Source organism: Enoplosus armatus, chromosome 11, assembly GCF_043641665.1.
Source record: "Enoplosus armatus isolate fEnoArm2 chromosome 11, fEnoArm2.hap1, whole genome shotgun sequence".
Taxonomy (NCBI): Eukaryota; Metazoa; Chordata; class Actinopteri; order Centrarchiformes; family Enoplosidae; genus Enoplosus; species Enoplosus armatus.
The window spans coordinates 9,982,277-10,003,660 of NC_092190.1; the positions used below are offsets into that span (position 1 = coordinate 9,982,277).

Consider the following 21,384-nt stretch of genomic DNA (forward strand, 5'->3'; position numbering starts at 1 on the left):
AAGCACGTGTGTTTTCATAAAATTCGTGAGACCTGTGCTTTAGCAGGACTGGAGTCATGGTCATCGTCTTTCAGCAGACTTTGTAAACTATCCAGTCAAAGACATGGAAATAAGAGGTGATGCAGGAAGACACAGAAGACACATTTCATCTCTGCTTTAAAACAAAATAGTAACTGTTGGTTGAAAGACAAAAGCAATCACTGCAGATGTGAAGTCGCTCGTCGCAAACACTGTTACAAAACATCTTTTGTTATTGCTTGAGATTTGATGGACATGTTCTCTGACAAATAAATGTGATAGAAGAAAAAAAGTCTTGATAGTTGGTAAGTTTTCTCTGTATTCTAAGTCTGTTTTGGTGTTAAACCCAAAGCCGTGTAGATGAAAAATGATCATGTGTTCTTCAGATTTTAAAGACATCAGCTCTGTTGTGCATATTTCTATCTGTACTCATTTGCTGGAGACAGAGCAGAAGGTCCCCCCTTTGAGGGTTTAATGGTTGTAAAATAGTCAAACTGAACATGGTAACTATTCTTTATACTAGAAATGTTTTATTGGTCACATAAGAGTGTTTGTCAAATGTTAAGTTACTAGAATTGTCAAATGTCACATATTGTGTATATAAAGATGTTTCTGTTAAGTGTTATGTGCTAGTTAATGGTGTGTTGGTTGACTTTAGTTCTGTATACAGTATGTATACATTTCAGCAACTATTTGTTAATTTTTAAAAATGAGTTTAATGTTGATGTGCAATATATAGGGCTGTAACTAACAATTATTTGCATTATTCATTCATCTATTCATTATTTTTATGAATAATCAATTCATTGTTTAGTCTAAAATGTCACAAAACACAATCACAATTTCCCCAAAACCCCAAATATTCAATTTACAGTGAAACAGATAAAAGCAGAATATTTTGACGTCCTGTGAATATTTAGCATTTTTAGCCATGCTAGCAGCTCGGCTCTGTGTGTCGGTCAGTCCAGACTGAAATATCTCAACTCATTTATTGAGTCAGGATGAATTTGGTCCTCTGACTTTTCATCTAGCGCCATCATCAAGTCCAATAATTTTGTTCATGACCAAATATGTGCAAAATGAATGACATTCCCATCAGCCACAACTGTTCTTTGTGTTTAGTGCTAATTAGCAAATGTTGGCATGCTAACACACTATATTAAGACGATAAACATTATGTATATATACTGTATATATTATTATAGATAATAATAAACATTAGCATGTTAGCATTGTCCAAATACACACATCACCAGGTAAACTTAATGTGAGCATGTTAGCATGCTGATAGCATTCAGCTCAAAGCACCACTGTGTGCAGATACAGCCTCACAGAGAAGCCATCGTGGCTAGCAGTGACTCGAAGTCTTGTTTATGGATAAATTACTTATTGAGATTATTGAAATTTAGCAGTTGTACTAACAGTGTAGTCACAAGGTATGACTATTAATTATGTGCAATCTACAGGACTGCAGAGTTAATTTGTTGTTGTTTTGTCTTCACCATGAATATGTGCTGACAATATTTTGATGTTTATATAGAATTAAACTGATGTATGACCCCCTGCATTTTAATGAGGGGCTACTGTGATGGTGAACTGTTAGCTGTTAAACTCAATGAATAAAAATATAAAACCTTTCAATTTGTATCAAAGAGGAGAGTCTGCCTCTCTCTCTGCAGAGTGAAATACTCTGCTGCATAGCTGGCCTTTTCCCATGGAGCAACACAAGTGACTGGAGCTCAAAGCGGAGGTATCAATTAAAAGATACTCTTGGAATTCATCATTTCATTGCACTGGACCTTCTCTTTGTATGTAACCTGGACCCTCAGTGTAAACCCACTAAGAAGTGTGGCTTCACAGAAAATGTCAACATCCATCAAGATTTTCAATGTAATGTGCCCTCTGTGTACAACACTGTCAAAGGTCATCATGTACATGATGGTGACATAAGTGAAAGATTGTGGACATTTTGTTCTAAGTGGAATTATTTTCTGACGGGTACCGCATGTAACCACTGAATCTGGGCACCAGCGGCAGAAAAATCATCAACACACACACACACACACAAATCACAACATGTATCCCTCTTTCAGAACCTCTGCTGAGGGCTGAGGCTTTTCTTTGCTGTTCAGGGTGAAGAAATGTCAATTTATATCAGCTCAAACCAGATTTTTCTGGTCTCTTCTTCGGGCAGATGTGACCTTTTGAATGAATTCCTCTTGAGCAACACCAGCTACAAAACTCAGTGGATTGTATTGTATTGTATGTAGGAAGTGCAGTGAACAGATAACAGGATGAATAAAAATGTTTGTGGTCTACAAAAGAGAACAACAACATATAATATATATGTACAAAATATGGGGATGAACATGACATTCAAAACAATACAGGTATTTACTGTAGCCCTTTAATCCACAAGCAAGCACTGTTATAGCTAGCTTTGACGATAGTCATGGAAGTGTACAAAGAAACCCCTGAAATTGAAAAACTGCACATGAAGTACTGCACATTAGGGGACATGGCTGCAAATTCCTCTACATTATTGTTCATAAAACACAATACAAATATTTAAGGCTAACAACTACAGCACAAAATAGTGACCAGGTGGTGCTCTCCACCCCAATTGGGGAAATAGGAGCCAACTGAGGCTAAAACAGTAAATAACCTCTGATAATCTCTGAAAAACCATGCAAAAAATAACCGTAATTGCTGAATGAATTCATCATGGAAACATGAAGACAACATGTTCATGCTACAATATGAGACCTCCTATAACATTTTCACCAGCTTCGATGCAGTGCAGTCTCTGAATGAATGTTGGTGTCTTTTGTTTGTCAGTGACAAGGCACATGTGAAGGGAAAAAATCAGTCTCTGTGGCAAGCAGAGAGCCATGAGAGCCGGGAAGAGACGTCTCATTGGTAGAGGAGGAAGTCCTTGATACTGTGTGGAAGGAAGAGGCTGGAGGCTCCGTGGAGACGACTCCTTCCCAGACTTCTGCGAATACGTAACCGACAGAGCTGAGACAGCGAGCAGGGACCTGGACAGGCAGGTGAGATAGTGGGTAGAGCTGTTAAGCCTTCTAGAAGATAAATAAATTTGGTTTTGGGTGTTTGTGTAACATGCATGAGTGTGAGTGTCACATACCTCTTTTCTGCAGTGCACTTCTAACTGCGCTGTTTGGCGGCGACAGATCCAGAGGAGTCTTTCCCTCTGCGTTCTTACAACACCCATCAGCCCCGAAGTCCAGCAAAAGATCCACTACATTGACTCCTCCGCCTCGAACTGCAGCATGTAAAGGACTGTCCTGCCCACATCCTATTCGAACATCTGCTCCTACAGGTGCACAACAGAAATGGTTAAACACCTGGCTGAAGTAAAAACACCAAAACCATCCGTGTGTCCTCGCAGACTGTTTGTTCCAGCACTCTGTGGTAAGAATTATTAGGAAACAATAAAGAGTTATGAGCAGAGCTAGGAATCATTTTAAATGATTTGCAGCTGTGTCTGACAGTTCTGCAAATTAGACAAATCTATAATCCAAAAAATGTGTGCTCTGAACTGTGAAAGACCTTTTCAATATTCTCTCTACTAATCCTTTGTTTTGTCTATAAAATGTCAGAAGATAGTGAAAATAATTTCCCGTAGCCCAGGGTGACAACCGGCAGTCCCAAACCCAAAGATATTCGGTTATGTTACTATCATGTATGACAAATAAAAGCCTCTAATCTTCACATTTGAGAGGCTGGAAGCAGAAGATGTTTTGTATTTTTACTTAAAAAATGACAAAATTGTCACTTCTGACTTCTGCCAACATTCATGTAGTGACCACAATGGAAGAACTGCTACATTCATGAATTTATATATATCATAATATATATAATAATATATAATTTATATAAATCTAAAAAATTGTCAGTCTTCCTACTTTGGTTTATGCTACTTGTATACTATCCTTTAACATAGTGTCCCATACGGGAGTGAATGGTCTACCAGGGGCACATGGGTCATTTTGTTGTCTACTGTTCTTATTACCTACTCGGTACAGTATGAAAATGACCCATCTCTTAAAAGCTCTGTTTATTGATTTGATCTTGTTCAATATAATATAATCAAGAATTCGTTGAAAACATATATGGTAGCTCAGGGAGAGGACAATGTATTTTCTTTAGTGAGAAAGGGTTCTTGTTGGAGTTTGGGTGTCCGCATGTTGTAGGCAAGGCAATGAGAAACTCGCCTTTTACTGCTGTGTTTGACTTAATGTCCTGTGCTGTTTTTAGTTCTCTAGGATATTTTTTACTTAATTAAATTAGAAGTATTACTACTAGAAGAAGTCAGAAATGAAACCAACAAAAGGCAACACTAAAAGAACTTGAGGGGTTTAGATGTTCAAGTTTTCCACTCTATAAAATGTCCCTGTTAGGGGGATAAACATCCCTCTGTGACTGGTGATTGTTCCTGACTTTTTGTGACATTGCAGAGTTTGCAGATTACATTACCTGAGTGTAGCAGCACCCCTACACAGGTTGCAGCCCGGGCCACGCAGGCAGAATACAGCGGCGTCCCCACCACTGGCAGCTCCATGTCGATATGACCTCCGTACGACAGCAGCAGCTCCAGACACTCTCTGTGGCCTGATGGAGATACAGCACAGCATGAGAGTCTGTGCACTGACTATGTCTGTCTATACACTCATACCTGTTTACACACACACACACACCTTTCTTGGCGGCCTCGTGGATGGGTGATGCCAGCTGGTAGGGGGTGTGGATGGAGGCACTGTGCTGCAAGATGAGCCTGACACAAGCAGCACTCCCACTGCTGCAGGAGTTGAAGAGAGGTGTGGCGCCATCTGTTGATACAGCCTCCACCTGTGGGGTGGGGGGGGTGGGGGGGGGGGTATGAAAGGAAAGACAATGATGCTACGACCAAAAGAGCTGCACATTAACAGACAGATTAACGTTATACATCAAATCATAAAAGTGTAGTTTCCCCCTGGGGATCAATAAAGTATTTCTGACTCTGACACAATGTACAGACACTGATGGAGAATAAATCAAATCAGTCATGGTGGTGTTGTTAGTTTCTCCAGTTTTCAACTTTCTACCAAAAATACCAGAGTTTATTACAAGAGTACAGAGCGGCTTTGCATCCTATAACACTGAAAAGTAACAAGATCGATGCAGGAGAGCCAGAGAAACAACAGATATTTTTAATTCAACACATTCTTCTTCCTTGTCAAAACCAGGTGCCTACATTGCCCACAATGCAACTCGACCACCGACAGATCAGTCAGAGATTCAGGTGTCATCCTAACCCTAACCCTAGCAGCAGCTAATGTAACCTTGAGCCGCTAGCCCCATGCAGAGATGAGGAGCGGGTTACAGAGGTCTGGTAAGCTTTTTTTTTTTATTTTCAGACTTGTAGTCTTCAGACCGTACTGACACTGACTCAAGTGACGTCACAAAAGGCTTTATATAACTTATTAAAGGTAACAGAAGTTGTTTTTTCAAAAAGGACAGATTTGGGTGTCAAACCTGAGGTTTTTAATAAAATGTGACAATAATGGTGATTTGGCTTTTCATTCAAGACCTTCACTTGCTTGTTTACTATCTCAGTATGCTTGAGGGTGGTTTTACTATTTCAGAGACCAGCTAGTCAAGCAATATTTAAAAGGAGGGAGAATCTTGGCTTGATTTTTTTTTACTGTATCCACAGCTTTATTTACTTGTTTTTAAAAGTAAAACTGTTTCTATAAATATGATTCCCAAATATTTGAACTCATGTACAACCTGAGGTTTCTCTCCCGGGACCTCAGGTTTGACACCCAACTCTGTCCTTTTTGTAAAAACAACTTCTGGTATGACAAAATAAAACTTGAATGGAGTCATTCCTCCAGATCATTTAAATCATAAACACAAGCCCTTAAACTGAAAATAGATGATGTGTTTTTACATTTGCACCACTGTCCAGCAGGAACTTGGTACAAGCATAATGGCCACCAAGGCAAGTTTCATGGAGAGGAGAGACTCTGTCCATGCTGAGTGTGTCTACATGAAAGCCCTGCAGAGGAGATCAGAGAGGATAACACTGTCAGATACATGTGTGTACCATGTGTGTGCTATATATATATATCTATATATATAGATATATATATATGAAGAAAGACCCATATTAAATGTATTAAATGTACCTGAGCGATGAGGCTTCTCAGGTGTAGCAGTCTGCCTTGGTAGGCGGCTTCATGGAGAGGAGTTCTGTCTGACCAGGAGTCTGAGACACAGAGAGTAAGATCAGGAAGGTAGGAAGGTCTCCACATTCAGAAAAACACACAGATACGCTCATGGCCACCTGATTTGGCACTCTGTCCATTGTAATGTTAAGATGACCTCATTTGAATACATGTTTATCTGGTTTTTCCAGGGTCACCCCAACCCTAAACACCAACTGAACAACACACACACAGGGTTTTGTTGGCTCCTGCAGAGCCCAGTAAACAATCTTTACATGCAAAGTTTTCAGGTCTCAACCAATCTGTAATCCTCATTACAAAAATATAACTTTCAAGATCCCAAAAACTAACGCTTAATGCAAAGACATGCAAAGCTAAACCACACAGAAAGTAATAACGAATGTAATCCATTCTTTGACGCTTTCTCTCATAACACAACAAAAATGGGCAGAATGGGCCAAAAAGACAAAGAAAAAAACTTACCAGCCATCAGTGAGTTGCATGCCAACCCCCCGTAGATGTACAAGGGCCTCTGCCAAGGCTGCGAGTGCAGGGAAACCTCTGTTTGAACAGCAGCCATGATGATAAATCAAACAACAGCAGACTCCTCCACGACTGTCCAGGACTCAAGCTCGCCCAGTCGGATACACAAACCTGAAGTCGGCCTTCCTCCCCCTCTTATCTGGGTCCTTGGCCACCTCCCCCACATTGCCACCTCCCGCCCACCCTTGTCCCAGTCCGTGGATATAATCTACAGTATGTGCATGACAATGGTTGTTAGGATGGGCCTGTATTGAAGATACACCTTGAATAAAGTACTTGTGCATACAAACAGATGGCAACAACAACAACACAGGCTAGGATGAGTTTCATACTGCAGATACTTGGGTGAAACAAGAGCAGTTTACTGTATTTCATGAAGTGTGGAGGTGCACTATCTTCTGGTATGACAACATATTTTCAGCTAAATGCACAGTAGACGTTACTATCAAAAGTTATGTGATTGAAATATTCACTACAGGATCTAAATGTAATGATTATTTAAAATAAAAGAGTAGAACACATCTACTTCCTCCAAAATGTGTTCTGAGTTGTCCACAGCAAAGCAAAAACACAGCTCCTTGTAACTCACTAAAATGAAGCTCTCTATGTAGACACATATCTACCGATCTGTTTAGATGTTGCACATTTAATACTTAACAAAGTTCTATGTTTTCAGTTTCAGCTCTCTCTACATGAACTCATATAACAAGATGATGTAATGTTCAAACCTCCAATCACGACGCTATGCAAATCCTCATTGTTAGCCTTGAAGAGCCATGCCTTCCCGTCTCTATCACCTCCTGTTTCACAGCTTCTCTGTGTTTTGTCTGGCACTCTTCATTCCACAGAGCCATCTCTTCTGCAAAACTAATTCTCAGAAAGTAGTCGTCTAATGTCTTCCTAGGCGTACTGTGCTCATGTGCTAGAGGATAAAACTGCTACAATGCTGTAGACAATTTGAATGAAATGACGTGAAAACATTAGAAAGTACGCTTTATTTTCCACAGTGGATTGTCTGGGAGTCACACCATCATCTGAAAAAAACTCCCAGGTTTCATATAAATTTGTAACATCTGAAAATATCAAATAAAGGAGTGGTATTCATGATATCAAAATCAGACAAAAGCTATTTGCACTGATGTACGTCTCTGCATAAACAGTGTCTAAATATGGTATGCATCCAACTGAAAATAGTTCACTGCTGTTTATTTTCCCAGTAAGTGCACAATTATCCAGCCCTTTTCCTCCCTCTGTTCAGTGCAATCGATACTGTGTATAACAAATCAGTGCTTTTTAAAGCCCCAAGGAGTGCCACAGATTCCCATTTCAATCATTAAATATAAAAGAACACTCCTTCCAAGTCTTAGATAAAAGGCTTTCACACAAGGTCCCTTTTGATAAGTAAATGTAAACAATGTTTGGTGTCCCCATGAGTACATTCAGCATTCAGTAGCCATGTTTCAAATGTCAGTTTGCACCATGAAGAGGACATATAACATCATGTAAGCAGCTATTAGTGATGCAGAGGTATAGATTGATTACTATGATGCACTTTCTGGTTCTGCCGGTCCCTTCATGGCACTTTTAGAATGAGCTCCGACTTTACTGCTCGGTTCCCGCCTCCACAGTCCGTGAGGGCCACTGGCGTCCACAGCGACGTCCATGACCTGATCTGGCACCAACCATTGCAGAAGCAGCAGGAAGAGGAAGTCTAAAACAGCCACAAATGCAAAGATGGAGCCAGCCACGGGGCCACAGTGAGCCCTCAGCCTCCGTAACCGTCTGTCCAGGGGAAGCACCTCCTCTCCAGCCACTCGGTCGTACACCTGAGAGGGAACAAACAGTCCAGCATCTATCAGTCAGTGTGAAGCTCAATCACTGAAGCCTCAGCTGTGTGAACTATCAGTGGATTTACATGCACAGAATAAAACTGGTTACTCAGAGAAATCAGGTTACAAAGGAAATCAGAAAACATGTGGTACACACTGTGGTAGCCTGGTTACTGTGTCTATGTTCAGATTCATCAGGTCAGTAATCAGATTGCTCTCCGACCTCATATCATATTTTGAAAGTCTTTCTTCTTGTAAGTGTATTAGTCATACAAGATGCTGTGTTTGTGTGTGTTTTGGAGGGTTGATGTTCTATAGCGAGAACAGTGTCAAAGTGTCTGAATTTTACAAAAACCCAACTGTTCATGTGTGGAAACTGACTTATTTAGACTTCTAGAGGCTACTGAGTGTGTCAGAATTAAATAAAATAAATTAAATAATTTTCAATACAAATATGCATCTTTAAGTGAAATTATGTTTAATTTCATCCCTCCACTCTGCTGTCACAGCGATACTTTCCCTGATTGAGGTGTGTTGTCATATTCTGTACACAAACACTTTGTGTCTTTAGAATTACAAACCTGGTTACATGTAAACATTAGAGCTAGACTGATTAACTGGCCAAGCTGATGTATTGGCCCGTCTAAGCTTATTGTTATATTTTTATCAGTGTATATGTCGGCCAATAAGTAACAAGAAACAGTGTGACCATTACATGGTTTGTCCACCAGATAGTGCTGATAAGTGGATTTTACACTAATGTCCTGCTCAGTATGTATAATGTTCACAGTTCTTTAAAAAAACAAATCTAAAGGGTCCATATCAAGATTGTTTGTTTGTTATGTGTTTATTGTAACAGTCAGAGTTCAGTAAGAAATTACGATCAGCTGATACATTGTCTGCTGATATAAGTCCCAAATATTAATATCAGTATTGTCCTCACAAATCCAGTATTGGTCGGGATACAGTAAACATGGACATTTAAGAAATACGATTTAAGATGACTGTAAACCAGTTACTTAAGTGCATGTCGACACACAGCAAAGCACAGCATAGCCTCTCAATAACCAAACTATGTAAGTCCACATTTTATCAGCATATTTGAATTTACATCCAAAAATCCAAACAAAAGCTTCAGCTGTTGCTAGCTTTGGTCTGTAAAAGAATAAATGCTGGAACAAGAACATACATGCAAATGTACTAACAGGATACGATTGAATGAAACAACATGTTTTGGTGTTGGTGAACCTACCTTTTCAGTCCTCTCTGCAACGTTTCTCCAGGTGTAGAGGTTTTTCACGGAAGCGTGGATAGAGGCGGGGGAGGGGACGGACCCTGAACGCTGCCGGGCAATGACCGTCTCCAGACCAGCACACAACGACCGCACGGTGGGCTCACACAGGGTAATCAAGTCCTCAGGTAACACCTCAGGAATGCCCCCCACACGAGTGCTAACCACCTTAGAAATAAAACAAAAACTGGATTTGTACACCTATTGTATAAAAAACACACACACACAAGTATAAATCCTTCTCAACATGAGAGAACAACTATCTGTTCTAGCATCACTTTCAGGATTTTAAAGTGCTTTTCCTATCATATAAAAAAAGCAAATGGTCTTGCTTCACCACGACAAAAGAGTAAATTAACAGCTGATAAGCAGAACTTCATTGACCTCTAATGGCTAAAAGTTTCTGCATCACTGTTGGGTGTGTCCTCTGTTACATCTGAAAATACCCAACAGTGATGTCAGAGTGCACTGACCACACAGCTAACTGTAGCTAACTGCACAGGGATCCACTACAGTCCATTCTCAGCAGACAGGCCACTTTGTTATCCCAAGAAGTGAACCAAAAAAAGAGCCTTTTCTTACCGCCTAGCCCCCAATGATTTAGAGAAACTTACAGCTGCTGTCAAGGAACACTGTGATTATCAAATCTAGACAAACATTTCTCATCATTAACTTTCTCTGTCCAACAGGTGTAAATAACTTTTAAATATAAATAGGACTGATGTTTAGTTCAGTGGATGGGGCACCATGTTCTCCTAGCATCACATTACATTAATCTGTTATTGTCACTCTACATATATCCTGATAAAGCTGTTTTCTCTTCCTCTCGAGACACATCAGACCCAACTTCCCCTGTCACATGTGAGTCTCTGGCTGCTGTCATTTGCAACTACTATTGTTAACAGTTTCTGTAATTTTTTTCTATATGGCTCCTTTTGTGCCACAAACTGTCCATGGATGTCAAATTCACTTTAAATTGCCTCTCCCATATTTTGTGCTAAGGTTTTTTAAAGCGGTGCTATTAGATGGAGTTGAGCGGCCACCTACGAGAACACACCCACAGGAAATCTGTGACAAGAACACTTCAATATCTTCATCTGCATCCAGCCAACTCTATTCAGTTGAATGGGCTGTTTGGGAAATGGTTCTGTTTGCTTTGAGTTGTGGCATTAATTAAGCTGAATGTTTGGGGCAGAACAGAACAATAACTGTTTCAACGTCAAGTGAATCTGATTTGAATTTTTGAGGAAGTGAGACTGGAACAGAGAGTGAGACACAGAGAGAGGAGAGACTGGAGGAAAGAGGAGAGGGAGGGAGGGAGAGACAGAGAGGTAGTATATCTACTCTTAAAATCTATTAAAAGCTGTAGAATACAGAAAGTAAATGTAAACACAGGAAACGCAGCTTTCACATGTATGTCTTAGATATAGGAAATATTGCACCATGTTCGGTTCAACACATGAGGTGAGTTTAATGATCAATTTACTGGAAGGTGTGTTATCAGTAAGATCACCTGGTTCTTTGCCTGACATGTCCTGGAACTATTGTACGAATAACAACAAACCTGCAGTCCACAGCTGGCTCCTTCTACAATGGCCATGCAGAATGCTTCAGTCAGAGACGTGTTAAGGAAGATGTGACCCTGCACCAGAACTCCACGAACATCTTTATGCTCCAAAGCCCCCAGCAGACGCACCCTGCAGGGACCCAATTCAAAGAAGTAAGGCACATAATAATACTACGTTCACACACTATTTTTCTTTCAAGCCTTGGTCTCATTATGAAATGCTATTACAGAGACCATGTCCTGAAAGAGGTTTAAGTGGCACCTCCCTATCATAACTATTCTCAGCAGTACCTGTCATGCAGTTGGTATTTCTCTCTCACTTCCTCCAGCACAATTCTCTTCGGTCCCTCTCCACCAATAAGGAAATGCAGATCTGGATGTTTGAGGCAGAGCTCTGGGATTATTCCACCAAGAAGATCAATTCCTTAACAGAGGAAGAGACTGTAAACACTTAATACTTAATTAATGCTTATTATAGCTGGACCAATACTGAATATGTGTGGCTGATGCAGATACTGATATTTGAGTGTTTAAATATCAGACATCAGATATTTATATCGGCTAATTTTATCATATCATATCATTTATTAAGTTTATCATAGTGTGCACCCACTGTAAAACATGAGGTGGGCAGTGTCCTATTTGCCATGCCGCCTAAAATCACAGCCTACACTGACCAGCAGAAATATGAACAAATAAGCTAAAATGTTTAACAGCTTCCTCGTACCTTTGCGGTACACAAGACGGCTGACCACAACAATAGTGATCCTGTCGTCTTGGCGCCGGGAGGGGTCAGGGGTGAAATCCGTTGGGTCAACAGCATTGGGAATGACGGACACTATCTCAGGGTTGAGTGTTGCACGGAGCACCGTGTTCTCCTTACTGGTGTATGACACGCACACAATGTGGTTGGTGTCACAGAGCGTCACAGTCAGGAGCTTGTTGGTCAGCACGGAGCTCACATCAGCAAAGCCAAACAGTGAGTGGTCAGTGAACACCTGGAAATGATAACACTCTTTAGGGTTATGTCAGCAGAGTATGTGTAGCATAGGGATAGAAACACATCACGTGATAGTGAGACCTGGCTCATAATAAGTCACATACCGTGTTAAGGCCCATGGTCTTAGCGTGGAACAGTGCATCATGGCCCATGGCAGAGAACGAGCTGTGTGCATGCACCACAGTGATGCGTTCCCTTACAAACACACAGCGCAGCAGTGGGAGACTGTGGAAGCAGGTGGTGGCTGTGGACTGGTTGTACATCACCTGCAGGGGGAGGTAGTAGACCTTCAGTCCGTTTGTCAGGTACCTGACACCCTTCCTCCTGCCATAGGCGTGGGTGGCAATCACCACCTTGTGTCCCTTTTCAATCAAACACTGGGAAAGCTGGTAAATGTGACTTTCTACTCCTCCCATGTTCGGATAAAAGAAGTCAGACACCATGCAGATGTTGTGCTTCCTGCTGGGGACCCTGGCAACATCTGCAGGAGCTCCAGTGACACTCTGAGAGGAAGGGTTAGTCACAGCTGCCGCTCTCCTTCGTTGGCCCATTGTAGATTCCTTGTGTGGCTGTGCACCCTGCGAGTGCTGAAATAATACGTTGATTCATCAGTTAGTTGGTAAACAGAAAATTAATTGATGACAAAAGTAGTACTTAGTATATAAGTAAAATATTCTTTCAAGTAAAATGCCATACATTTAGTACTGAAACGATTAAATCAATTAATTTGTTTATTAAAAAAAGCATTTTGAGAAAAATGCTCATCAAGATCAGCACATTCCTCTTTTTGTTTAACCAACACTTAAAAACTCAAAGATATTTTAGATTACACCATAGCATGATAGTTCCCAGACAATATTTGGTCTCATGTCTTATATAAACATCCACCAGCACTGACGACTCAGCTGTGAAATGATGCTCGGGTATTACAGATTACTGTAAACAGTGGTCCAGAGCGCCGATCTGATCAAACTGCCATGCTAACAAAAGTGCTTTTTGGTGAATCATGAGGATCTTCTCTTATTTTTAATGTTGACCAACATGTACACCTAATGTATCTGTGATAAGCTCATTTTGATGATGTAGGATTTAGAGCTCCCCTATATCCCAATAAAACCCACCTTTGGTGCTGTCATAGTGGCATCTGTTTCACTACTGGATGTAGCAGCTTCTCTCTTGGCAGCAGAAATGATTTATAGTGAATTGTCCCTTTAACTTGCATTCGCTATCCGTTTAACTATGGTGGGATAGTCAAGGTGTAAGGTAACTATTGGCCAACTCTTCTAAGCTACATTAACGTTTTTTGTGCCTCATCTATTTCATTACACATTAGCATCAAGATAACAAACTTTGTTCATATTTAACCGCTTGACTGACATTAAAGCAGACAGTGTCCTTCTCCAGATTACCTTACCGTGAACAAAATGTCAATCTTGTTCCAGGCTGTGAAAACACACGGGACTATTTTTCAGATGTAGATTCATTTCTACTTGCTAGCCCCGAGCTAGCCAGTTAGCCGCCCGTATCACTTCCTGGTGTTTCCGTACGTCACACGCAATGACGCACCGTAGAGCTGTTACTGCCATCTGCTGTGTGTTTGTTTTGTGTGGGAAAAGACGTTTAAGAAATGTAATATAACATTAATTCGTTGTGTTTTACTGTAAATCTCGTACTTTTACAGGGTAAGTTTCACATAAACAAAGCACTGTATGTAAGTCTTCCTCTAATATATATGGCTTTTGGATAGAAATTAACCTCTAGGATACAGGTAAGGCTAGCAAAAAATGTACATTATTGTATTGTGAAGAGTTGTTTGGAGAGTCCCACTAATTGTCTATTTAATATATTTTTAAAAAATCGTTTTCTTGGATTTACATTTTTACTACTATTACTGTTAAATACAGTTTTTAAATTTATTATTGCTTATTTATTTTACATGAACATGAACAGTGTTTATTTACACCGTAGTGCACCATGTATCTGGCTGCTGAAAGATCTGTCTGGTTCAATAAAGAAAAAAAGGGAAATGAAATGTTTTAAAGGGAAATGAGACATGACAGTTTGTCAACCTGCTTTTTCCATTGATTACTTTGCTTAATAATATATCATGAACTTATCTTGAAAATCTTGACAATAGTGGAAATGTATGAATTATGTCTGAGAAGATTTCAGGTAGATAATGAATAAATCTTTTTAATCTCTCCCTCACACACTGTGCACATATTGCTCAATGTTGCAACATTTCCTCCAGCAAGACAAAATAAGTGAATTTGTTCTCTGCTTAAGATCCATTAACAAGTCTCAACATGCCTGAAATCTGTTCAATGACAGTGGTAGCCTGTGGCCATGCCAACAAAGCTTTTAAAGTGTCTTGCAGTTCAGCACGCATCAAAACAATTTACAGAAAGTAAGCACAAGTGGCAATAACAACAGGATACAAAATGATACAAAAGCAACACAAAAACAAAAGATAATGGTACAAAAAGACATAAGGGCTAAAATGGGGTATGTGGGTTAAAGGGTTGTTCAGTTGTTCTTCCCTCAGCAAAGCATTTTCAGGGTATGTTTCATTTTGTCCCTTTGTTGACCTTGAAAAGTCCACACATTCACACTGTCACACAAGTCACCCTCTCTTCCACGTCTTTCACGTTTGCAGCTACAGAAGCAATGCTGCCGACCAAACCCAGAATATGGGACCAGCGGTGGACTGGCCATCTGGATCAATGGTATGTTTCCCCGTTCAGCATCTTTTCAGACTGGAAAAGATAAAAAGGTTTTTTTGGAAAAGTCTCTGGCTGTTTGGTTGTCCAGGTATGGATCATCCGCAGGCATCACTCTTTGGTATTATACCTCTTGAATGTCACCAAACTGTCATGGCGGTTCCCTCCAAACCTTGATGTACTACACTGTGTTCCAAATTATTATGCAAGTAGGATTTCAGTTAAATAAACATTTGTTTTTTTGTTTTTCAATGAAACATTTCGCTTGTTGTTTCTCCTGTCTGTTTAAAACACTGACATCAATTTCAGACAGGTTTGACAATTAATTTGGCAGGTGAGCCTAATTAAAGGGAAACTACTTGAGGAGGTTGTTCCACATTATTAAGCAAGTCACAGGTTTCATGCAATATGGGGAGAAAGAAAGATCCTCCTGCAGATGAAAAGCGGGAAATATTGCAATGCCTTGCAAAAGGTATGAAAACACTGGAAATTTCACGAAAACTTAAGAGAGATCATCGTACTGTGAAAAGATATGTGTGTGATTCAGAGCGCAGACGGGTTCGTTCAGATAAAGGTGTATTGAGGAAGATTTCTGTCAAGCAAATACATAGTATTAAGAGAGCAGCTGTTAAAAAGCCACTGCTGAGCAGCAAACAGGTATTTGAAGCTGCTGGTGCCTCTGGAGTCCCAAGAACCTCTCAATGCAGGATCCTTCAGAGGCTTGCAGTTGTGTATAAAGCTGTATTTCGGCTACCCCTAACCAATGCTCACAAGGAGAAACGTTTGCAGTGGGCTCAGAAATACATGAAGCCAATTTTCAAACAGTTTTATTCACTGATGAATGCCATGCTACACTGGATGGTCCAGATGGATGGAGTTCTGGATGGCTGGTGGATGGCCACCATGTCCCAACAAGGCTGCGACGTCAGCAAGGAGGTGGTGGAGTTATGTTTTGGGCTGGAATAATGGGGAGTGAGCTGGTAGGCCCCTTTAGGATGCCCGAAGGTGTCAAAATGACCTTTGCAAAATATGTGGAGTTCCTAACTGATCATTTCCTGCCATTGTATAAAAAGAAGAACCGTGCCTTCCGGAGTAAAATCATTTTCATGTAAGACAATGCACCATCCCATGCTGCAAAAAACACCACTGAGTCCTTGGCTGCTATGGGCATAAAGGGAGAGAAAATCATGGTGTGGCCGCCATCATCCCCTGACCTCAACCCTATTGAGAACCTGTGGAGCATCCTTAAAAGGAAGACCTATGAGGGTGGGCGGCAGTATACCTCAAACCTCAGGGAGGCAATTCTGGCATACGCAAAAGAAATCCAGGCAGAAACTATACATGGACTGACAAGTTCAATGGGTGGGAGAGTTGTGAAGGTGATATTCAAAAAGGGCTCCTATGTTAATATGTAACTTGACCTGTAAAGATGTTTTTGATTGAAATAGCATTTATTTTGAGAAAAACAGATTTCCGTTTTCAATTCTTTATAAACTATTGAATGCTTTGAAACTCTGTTGTGCATAATAATTTGGAACACTGTATTTTGAGTTATTTAAAAAAGAATACTGTTGTCATCCATCTGAAGTTTTGCTTAATAAAATCCTGATTATAATATAATTGTTGAGGATTAAAAAAAATTGTACTGACTGTCATTTGTATTGACTATTTAGGAAAAACGAACAAAAACAGCATATGCATAATAATTTGGAACACAGTGTATATATTACATATGTGCAGTTATTTACAAAAGTGAAAGAACTCTGGCAAAACAACAACATCCAGCATAACCAGTATACCACAAATGCAGTTACAGAAGAAGGTTACATTTGAACACACCCTAATATAAGAAAAGAAGAGCTTTGTCCAAGGACCTTCACAAGAAAATCACAGTAGATTGTCACCCTTAGACACATACATTTGATACACCTTCCATAAATATGTGTATGAACAATGCATAGTATCAACCCAGAATTCATATTTTTTCATTAAATGGCTCAGTTTTAAGCTATATTTCTGTAATGACGGACGGACTTGAAGACTGGAAGTATGATGCACTGTGGCGATAACCTACATTAAGTATATGGGAACATGTCTGAATCAGTTTAACTTTATTGTGCAATCAGGAAATGTTCCCAAACATTGCCGTTATTCTTGACTTATTTCAATATGAATAGCATCACTCTGTCTCTCTGCACATCCAACAATCTATTTTTATTGTGTGATGATTTCTATATTTTCTGTGCTTTGTTCGTTACTGAGGTGTAACTGATTACATCGAAATGTGTCACTTCATTGAAAGAAAGAATATAAACATTTGCCTGCTAACATCCATAAAAGCTCACAAAATGGCCGTCAGAAACACAACATTCCATGAGTGATGTGAACACAGGATGTAACCTGCCCGTAAACAGTCTACGTGTGGGCATGATGCCACATTCATGACCAATCACAGTTTGATGGGAAGTGATTTGACACTGGAGTTCGTCTTGTGTCTTTTAGCAGTAGGAGTTGTCAGTCTCCACTTCTTTTATCCTCGATAAACTGCTTTATCAAAGACAAAAGACAAGGAACTTCCCCTGAGAGGCCCAGTAACAATGAGCTGGTAGCGGCTTGATTTAACAACTGCAGTAAATGTTGTGCAATTCTGGTTCAACAAGCTTAAACACTTAAAACTTACTGTGAGAATTTCCCACGGCGCCACAAGACCAGGGACAATACAATCACCAAAATAATGGGAATGATTTTGACGTATCTCCAGATACATTTTGGTCCTCCCTGGAAAGGTTCTGTGGTTAAATGAAGGTAAATATAAGTCACAGTAAATAACTGAAGGATTTGTTTTACGACATGATTTGAGGTCACATCCTAAACAAGATTTTACTTTTTAAGGTGTTTTATGATATGTTGTATTATGACTGCTGCTCATTTCGTAATGCTTTCAATGTAAATAAATAAAAACAAATAGTTACCAGTCACAGGCCTGCATCCATAGCTAATTTTAGTTGAAATGCCTTTGGCCTTGACAACACATGTAGGTTCTGGGTTCGTGTTGAGTTCAGTGCCTAGTGTGCTGTGGAAATGGTAGAGGCCAGTAGGAGCGTCCAGGGTGTAAGTGTTCATTATGTTGGTTGTCGATGCATTTGCAAGAAGCTGTCCATCCAAATTCCACTGAATCTCAGTGTCTCGGTAGCGTCCATTTACATCACACTGGAAAACCTTTACGCTTAAATTGCCATTCAGGTTGTTGGCAGAGTCCTGACAAACATTGTAGCTCGCTGGTGAGAGATGACACAAGTTAAAATTGTGCAAGATTGTACTACTACTTCTGTAATTAAAAGGGAGAATGAATGAGTGATCAAATACTGTAGGCATGCATAGAATGAATAACTCACCAGAAACCTTTAGATTCACAAAGAATGCCTTGTATTGGTCTTGACTGTGAAAAGAGCATCTGTATTTCCCCTGGTCCCCCACTGCTATGTTGGTTAGGAGAACAGAGCAGTTATTTTTGGTCTCATTCAGAAATATTTTGGCCCTGCCCTCGTATCTGTCGTCTAAATTTGAAGTGTTCGAGTTGTAATTGAGGACCAGCGTCTTCTTTGGTTCTTCCATCTGCCACTGAAACTCCTTGTCCAAATCTCTCTCTGAGCAGTTGCATGGCAGATGGACACTGTCCTCTAAGACGCCTGTGACCTGTGTCTCCTCATCACCTACAGTAGAAAAGGTAAATTGGATTAGTCCACTTCTCAGACTCTCTTCAAAATATTTGTTTTTAAGAGACATTTCTCAGCACATACACTGTACAACACTCAACTAAGTTTCCCCGCTGCCTTAAAAATATGAGTTAACTGAATTTAGTTCGAAAGTGAGCTTGTAAGTTAAATTTAAAACCAACTGAGTTATGTTCACTAAACCTGAGAACACAAATTCAGCTTTTTAGTCAAATTGACAAATGTTACAGTTTGAGAGGAAAATATTGATACATTTATTTAACAGCAGTGTACAGTTCAGTGTACTTAACTCTCTCTGTATAACAATAATAATCATCATATTTTACCTTCCTTTAAGCATTCAGACACGTAGCTCTGGGCCAGTGACTGGAAACAATAGCATCTTCATTGTTTACATGTTTGCATAGAGGACTTTGAATCATCTTATGATGTCAGGTGGCCCTCTGCCCCTCTTCACTTTCTTTCCACTTACATATTGAATTGATCATATGACGTCATATCATATTAAAGAATAAATAATTCTCTTCATTCTGCTAATACTGTGCATTTTACTGACATGACCTACTTTGATAATTCTGACCCTTTCCTTTGTGCTCTGTTGTTCAAACACAACACCGCAGCCACTCCTAGTAAGAAACAGCAGACTCTCACTTTGTATTTCTCTCCAAGTGCATGAAGAAATAAACCAGACGAAGAGAGTTGTTGAGACCCTATAAACAATGTAGAAACGTTGACCTAAATACTGCTCCATTACTGCATATATCCAACAAATAGTTTGGTTTCAAACAAGGGGAAAAGTCATGTTTTGATGTCATTAAGCAAAATAATGGACAGTCTTGCCATATGCTTTTTCACCGATTCCTTGTGCAGTAGAAAACTCAAGTATCTCAAGTTCATCATAAAGAATTCTAACCTTAATCTTAACCTTCTGTAAAATGTATATTTGTACAATAAAATCCTATCTCTTGGGGATTTAGGCATTGCACCACACAGATACTGATGACTTACGAATTTATTATTTTGTCTCACTTCATTTCAGGGTTGTTGTTTTTTTTGATTTGATGTATGGCTCTATAAACCGATTCAAGGGATAACATGTTGTTAAAGTGAGGACACTTTTTCCCCCCAACATGGTCCAAAGATGTTAAATGACAAACACAAAACATGTAACATGAAATTAAACAATATAATCGTACAAACCAAAATGTAATCAGTGCAAACTTAACCCAAAATAAATACACACCTGAATACAAGAAAAACTGATTGATGGCTCAAGTAAAGTTGCATTAACAACTTGTCACCTTACTCCACAGGTCAGCCCTGACCTTGTTGTTTTAACCCCATATTCATACCGTCTACTGGATTGATGTGGTTGATGCCTAAAAGACTTGCATTGATATGACATTAGTGGCAAACATCTGTTGATTGTAGGGCTATTGCCAGAGCAGCTGCTGGTTCGGTAAACACATTGCGTACAGAACAATATCCAGTTTAAATAGTGTGAGGTAGCCTATATGTTAGATGATCTTTTCAGCTGTCGTTTTGGTGGAATTTACTCAGGTGTTCACAAAAACGTTATGTAAAGTATTCAATAAATCTGACAAATCTTTATGAAAGTCCTTTAATTTACCATTGAATATCTTGAGATGAACCCGCCTGAACTTTTACTAGAGCTGCGTCATGTGTCTTCATTAAGGGGAGTCGGGAATGGCATTGTCACAGCAAAACTTTGCTTATATTTGGCAAATCTTAACAGGCGTAATGATCAACGCCTCCACAGGGATAAACATATAGACAAATAATCAATCAGACAGGAATGAATAAGAACATGCAACATGCCAATCACGCTAAAATATCAACTTTACCAGTATTGCAACACAAGGAAACACTCAAACGCTCCTTGAATGGAATTAGGCAATGTGAATACGAGACGTTTATGTGTGATTATTCAAATATTTGCAATATACTATATTTTCAGAGAAAAAGACAGAGGCAAACTCTACATTACTGTTTAGTGGTTTGAATGATATGAAGGCTTACCTGAGACAATTACCACCATCAATACTCCCAGGAAAGTCCGCATGTTGCGCTCTACGGGGGAAGAAAAGTAATGGATCTGAGGAATGGATCTCGAAGAAGGAATGATTATTATGCTAATCGGCTCCGTGTTATCGTTTTGATTACATTTAAAGATCGATAGGCGTGATAGGTGGTTGAAATCCCAGCCCAGCCCAGAACAGCTCAGCAATCCATACACGTCTGTCTCAAGTTTAAGTCTTGCGAGGAAAAGTGAAACTGAGTAAAGGTCCAACAGCGGCAGTTATTTTGCGTTTCCGGAATAGCTTACCTCATAAATGTATCGTCCAAGTCCGCCTCCCACTGAGGACAATAGAAATATTAACTAAAATTAACAATTTGAGCCCTACAGAGATCAAAAGGCTGATTTATGAAT

General features: G+C 39.7%; 3 protein-coding genes across 4 annotated transcripts; all 3 read right to left on the reverse strand.

The window, feature by feature from the left end:
• Positions 1 to 2,931: 2,931 nt before the first annotated feature.
• asb11 (ankyrin repeat and SOCS box containing 11) lies at positions 2,932 to 6,828 on the reverse strand. The gene is made up of 7 exons (XM_070914981.1): positions 6,732 to 6,828; positions 6,210 to 6,289; positions 5,972 to 6,079; positions 4,737 to 4,887; positions 4,516 to 4,650; positions 3,164 to 3,352; positions 2,932 to 3,056 (listed from the first exon to the last, which is right to left on the reverse strand). The coding sequence occupies exons 1-7, from the start codon at positions 6,826 to 6,828 to the stop codon at positions 2,932 to 2,934; spliced, it is 885 nt and encodes a 294-aa protein (XP_070771082.1).
• Positions 6,829 to 7,771: 943 nt separating this feature from the next.
• piga (phosphatidylinositol glycan anchor biosynthesis, class A) lies at positions 7,772 to 13,957 on the reverse strand. Of its 2 annotated transcripts, XM_070914914.1 has the most exons (7): positions 13,893 to 13,957; positions 12,583 to 13,065; positions 12,206 to 12,476; positions 11,770 to 11,902; positions 11,476 to 11,608; positions 9,873 to 10,079; positions 7,772 to 8,617 (listed from the first exon to the last, which is right to left on the reverse strand). In XM_070914914.1, the coding sequence occupies exons 2-7, from the start codon at positions 13,027 to 13,029 to the stop codon at positions 8,333 to 8,335; spliced, it is 1,476 nt and encodes a 491-aa protein (XP_070771015.1). In that variant the 5' UTR covers positions 13,030 to 13,065; positions 13,893 to 13,957; the 3' UTR covers positions 7,772 to 8,332. The 2 variants fall into 2 exon arrangements, with proteins under 2 accessions (XP_070771015.1, XP_070771016.1); XM_070914915.1 differs by lacking the exon at positions 13,893 to 13,957 and having other exon boundaries at positions 11,770 to 11,872; positions 12,583 to 12,932.
• Positions 13,958 to 16,849: 2,892 nt separating this feature from the next.
• On the reverse strand, positions 16,850 to 21,146 carry LOC139292427 (CD276 antigen homolog). Its single transcript, XM_070914763.1, has 4 exons — positions 20,973 to 21,146; positions 18,594 to 18,911; positions 18,171 to 18,476; positions 16,850 to 17,987 (listed from the first exon to the last, which is right to left on the reverse strand). The coding sequence occupies exons 1-4, from the start codon at positions 21,013 to 21,015 to the stop codon at positions 17,875 to 17,877; spliced, it is 780 nt and encodes a 259-aa protein (XP_070770864.1). The 5' UTR covers positions 21,016 to 21,146; the 3' UTR covers positions 16,850 to 17,874.
• Positions 21,147 to 21,384: the final 238 nt, after the last annotated feature.

Excerpts from the sequence above, each read along its gene's own strand:
- asb11 (XM_070914981.1), bottom strand. The coding sequence starts at position 6,828 with ATGGCTGCTGTTCAAACAGAGGTTTCCCTGCACTCGCAGCCTTGGCAG. Across the intron at positions 6,290-6,731 it reads ATGCAACTCACTGATGGCTG|ACTCCTGGTCAGACAGAACT; the intron begins GTAAGTTTTTTT and ends TCTGTGTCTCAG. Across the intron at positions 3,353-4,515 it reads AGGGGTGCTGCTACACTCAG|GAGCAGATGTTCGAATAGGA; the intron begins GTAATGTAATCT and ends GTGCACCTGTAG.
- piga (XM_070914914.1), bottom strand. The coding sequence starts at position 13,029 with ATGGGCCAACGAAGGAGAGCGGCAGCTGTGACTAACCCTTCCTCTCAG. Across the intron at positions 11,609-11,769 it reads AAATACCAACTGCATGACAG|GGTGCGTCTGCTGGGGGCTT; the intron begins GTACTGCTGAGA and ends GGGTCCCTGCAG. Across the intron at positions 10,080-11,475 it reads GAGCCAGCTGTGGACTGCAG|GTGGTTAGCACTCGTGTGGG; the intron begins GTTTGTTGTTAT and ends TTTATTTCTAAG.
- LOC139292427 (XM_070914763.1), bottom strand. The coding sequence starts at position 21,015 with ATGCGGACTTTCCTGGGAGTATTGATGGTGGTAATTGTCTCAG. Across the intron at positions 18,912-20,972 it reads GATGGTGGTAATTGTCTCAG|GTGATGAGGAGACACAGGTC; the intron begins GTAAGCCTTCAT and ends TTTCTACTGTAG. Across the intron at positions 18,477-18,593 it reads TGTGAATCTAAAGGTTTCTG|CGAGCTACAATGTTTGTCAG; the intron begins GTGAGTTATTCA and ends ATCTCTCACCAG.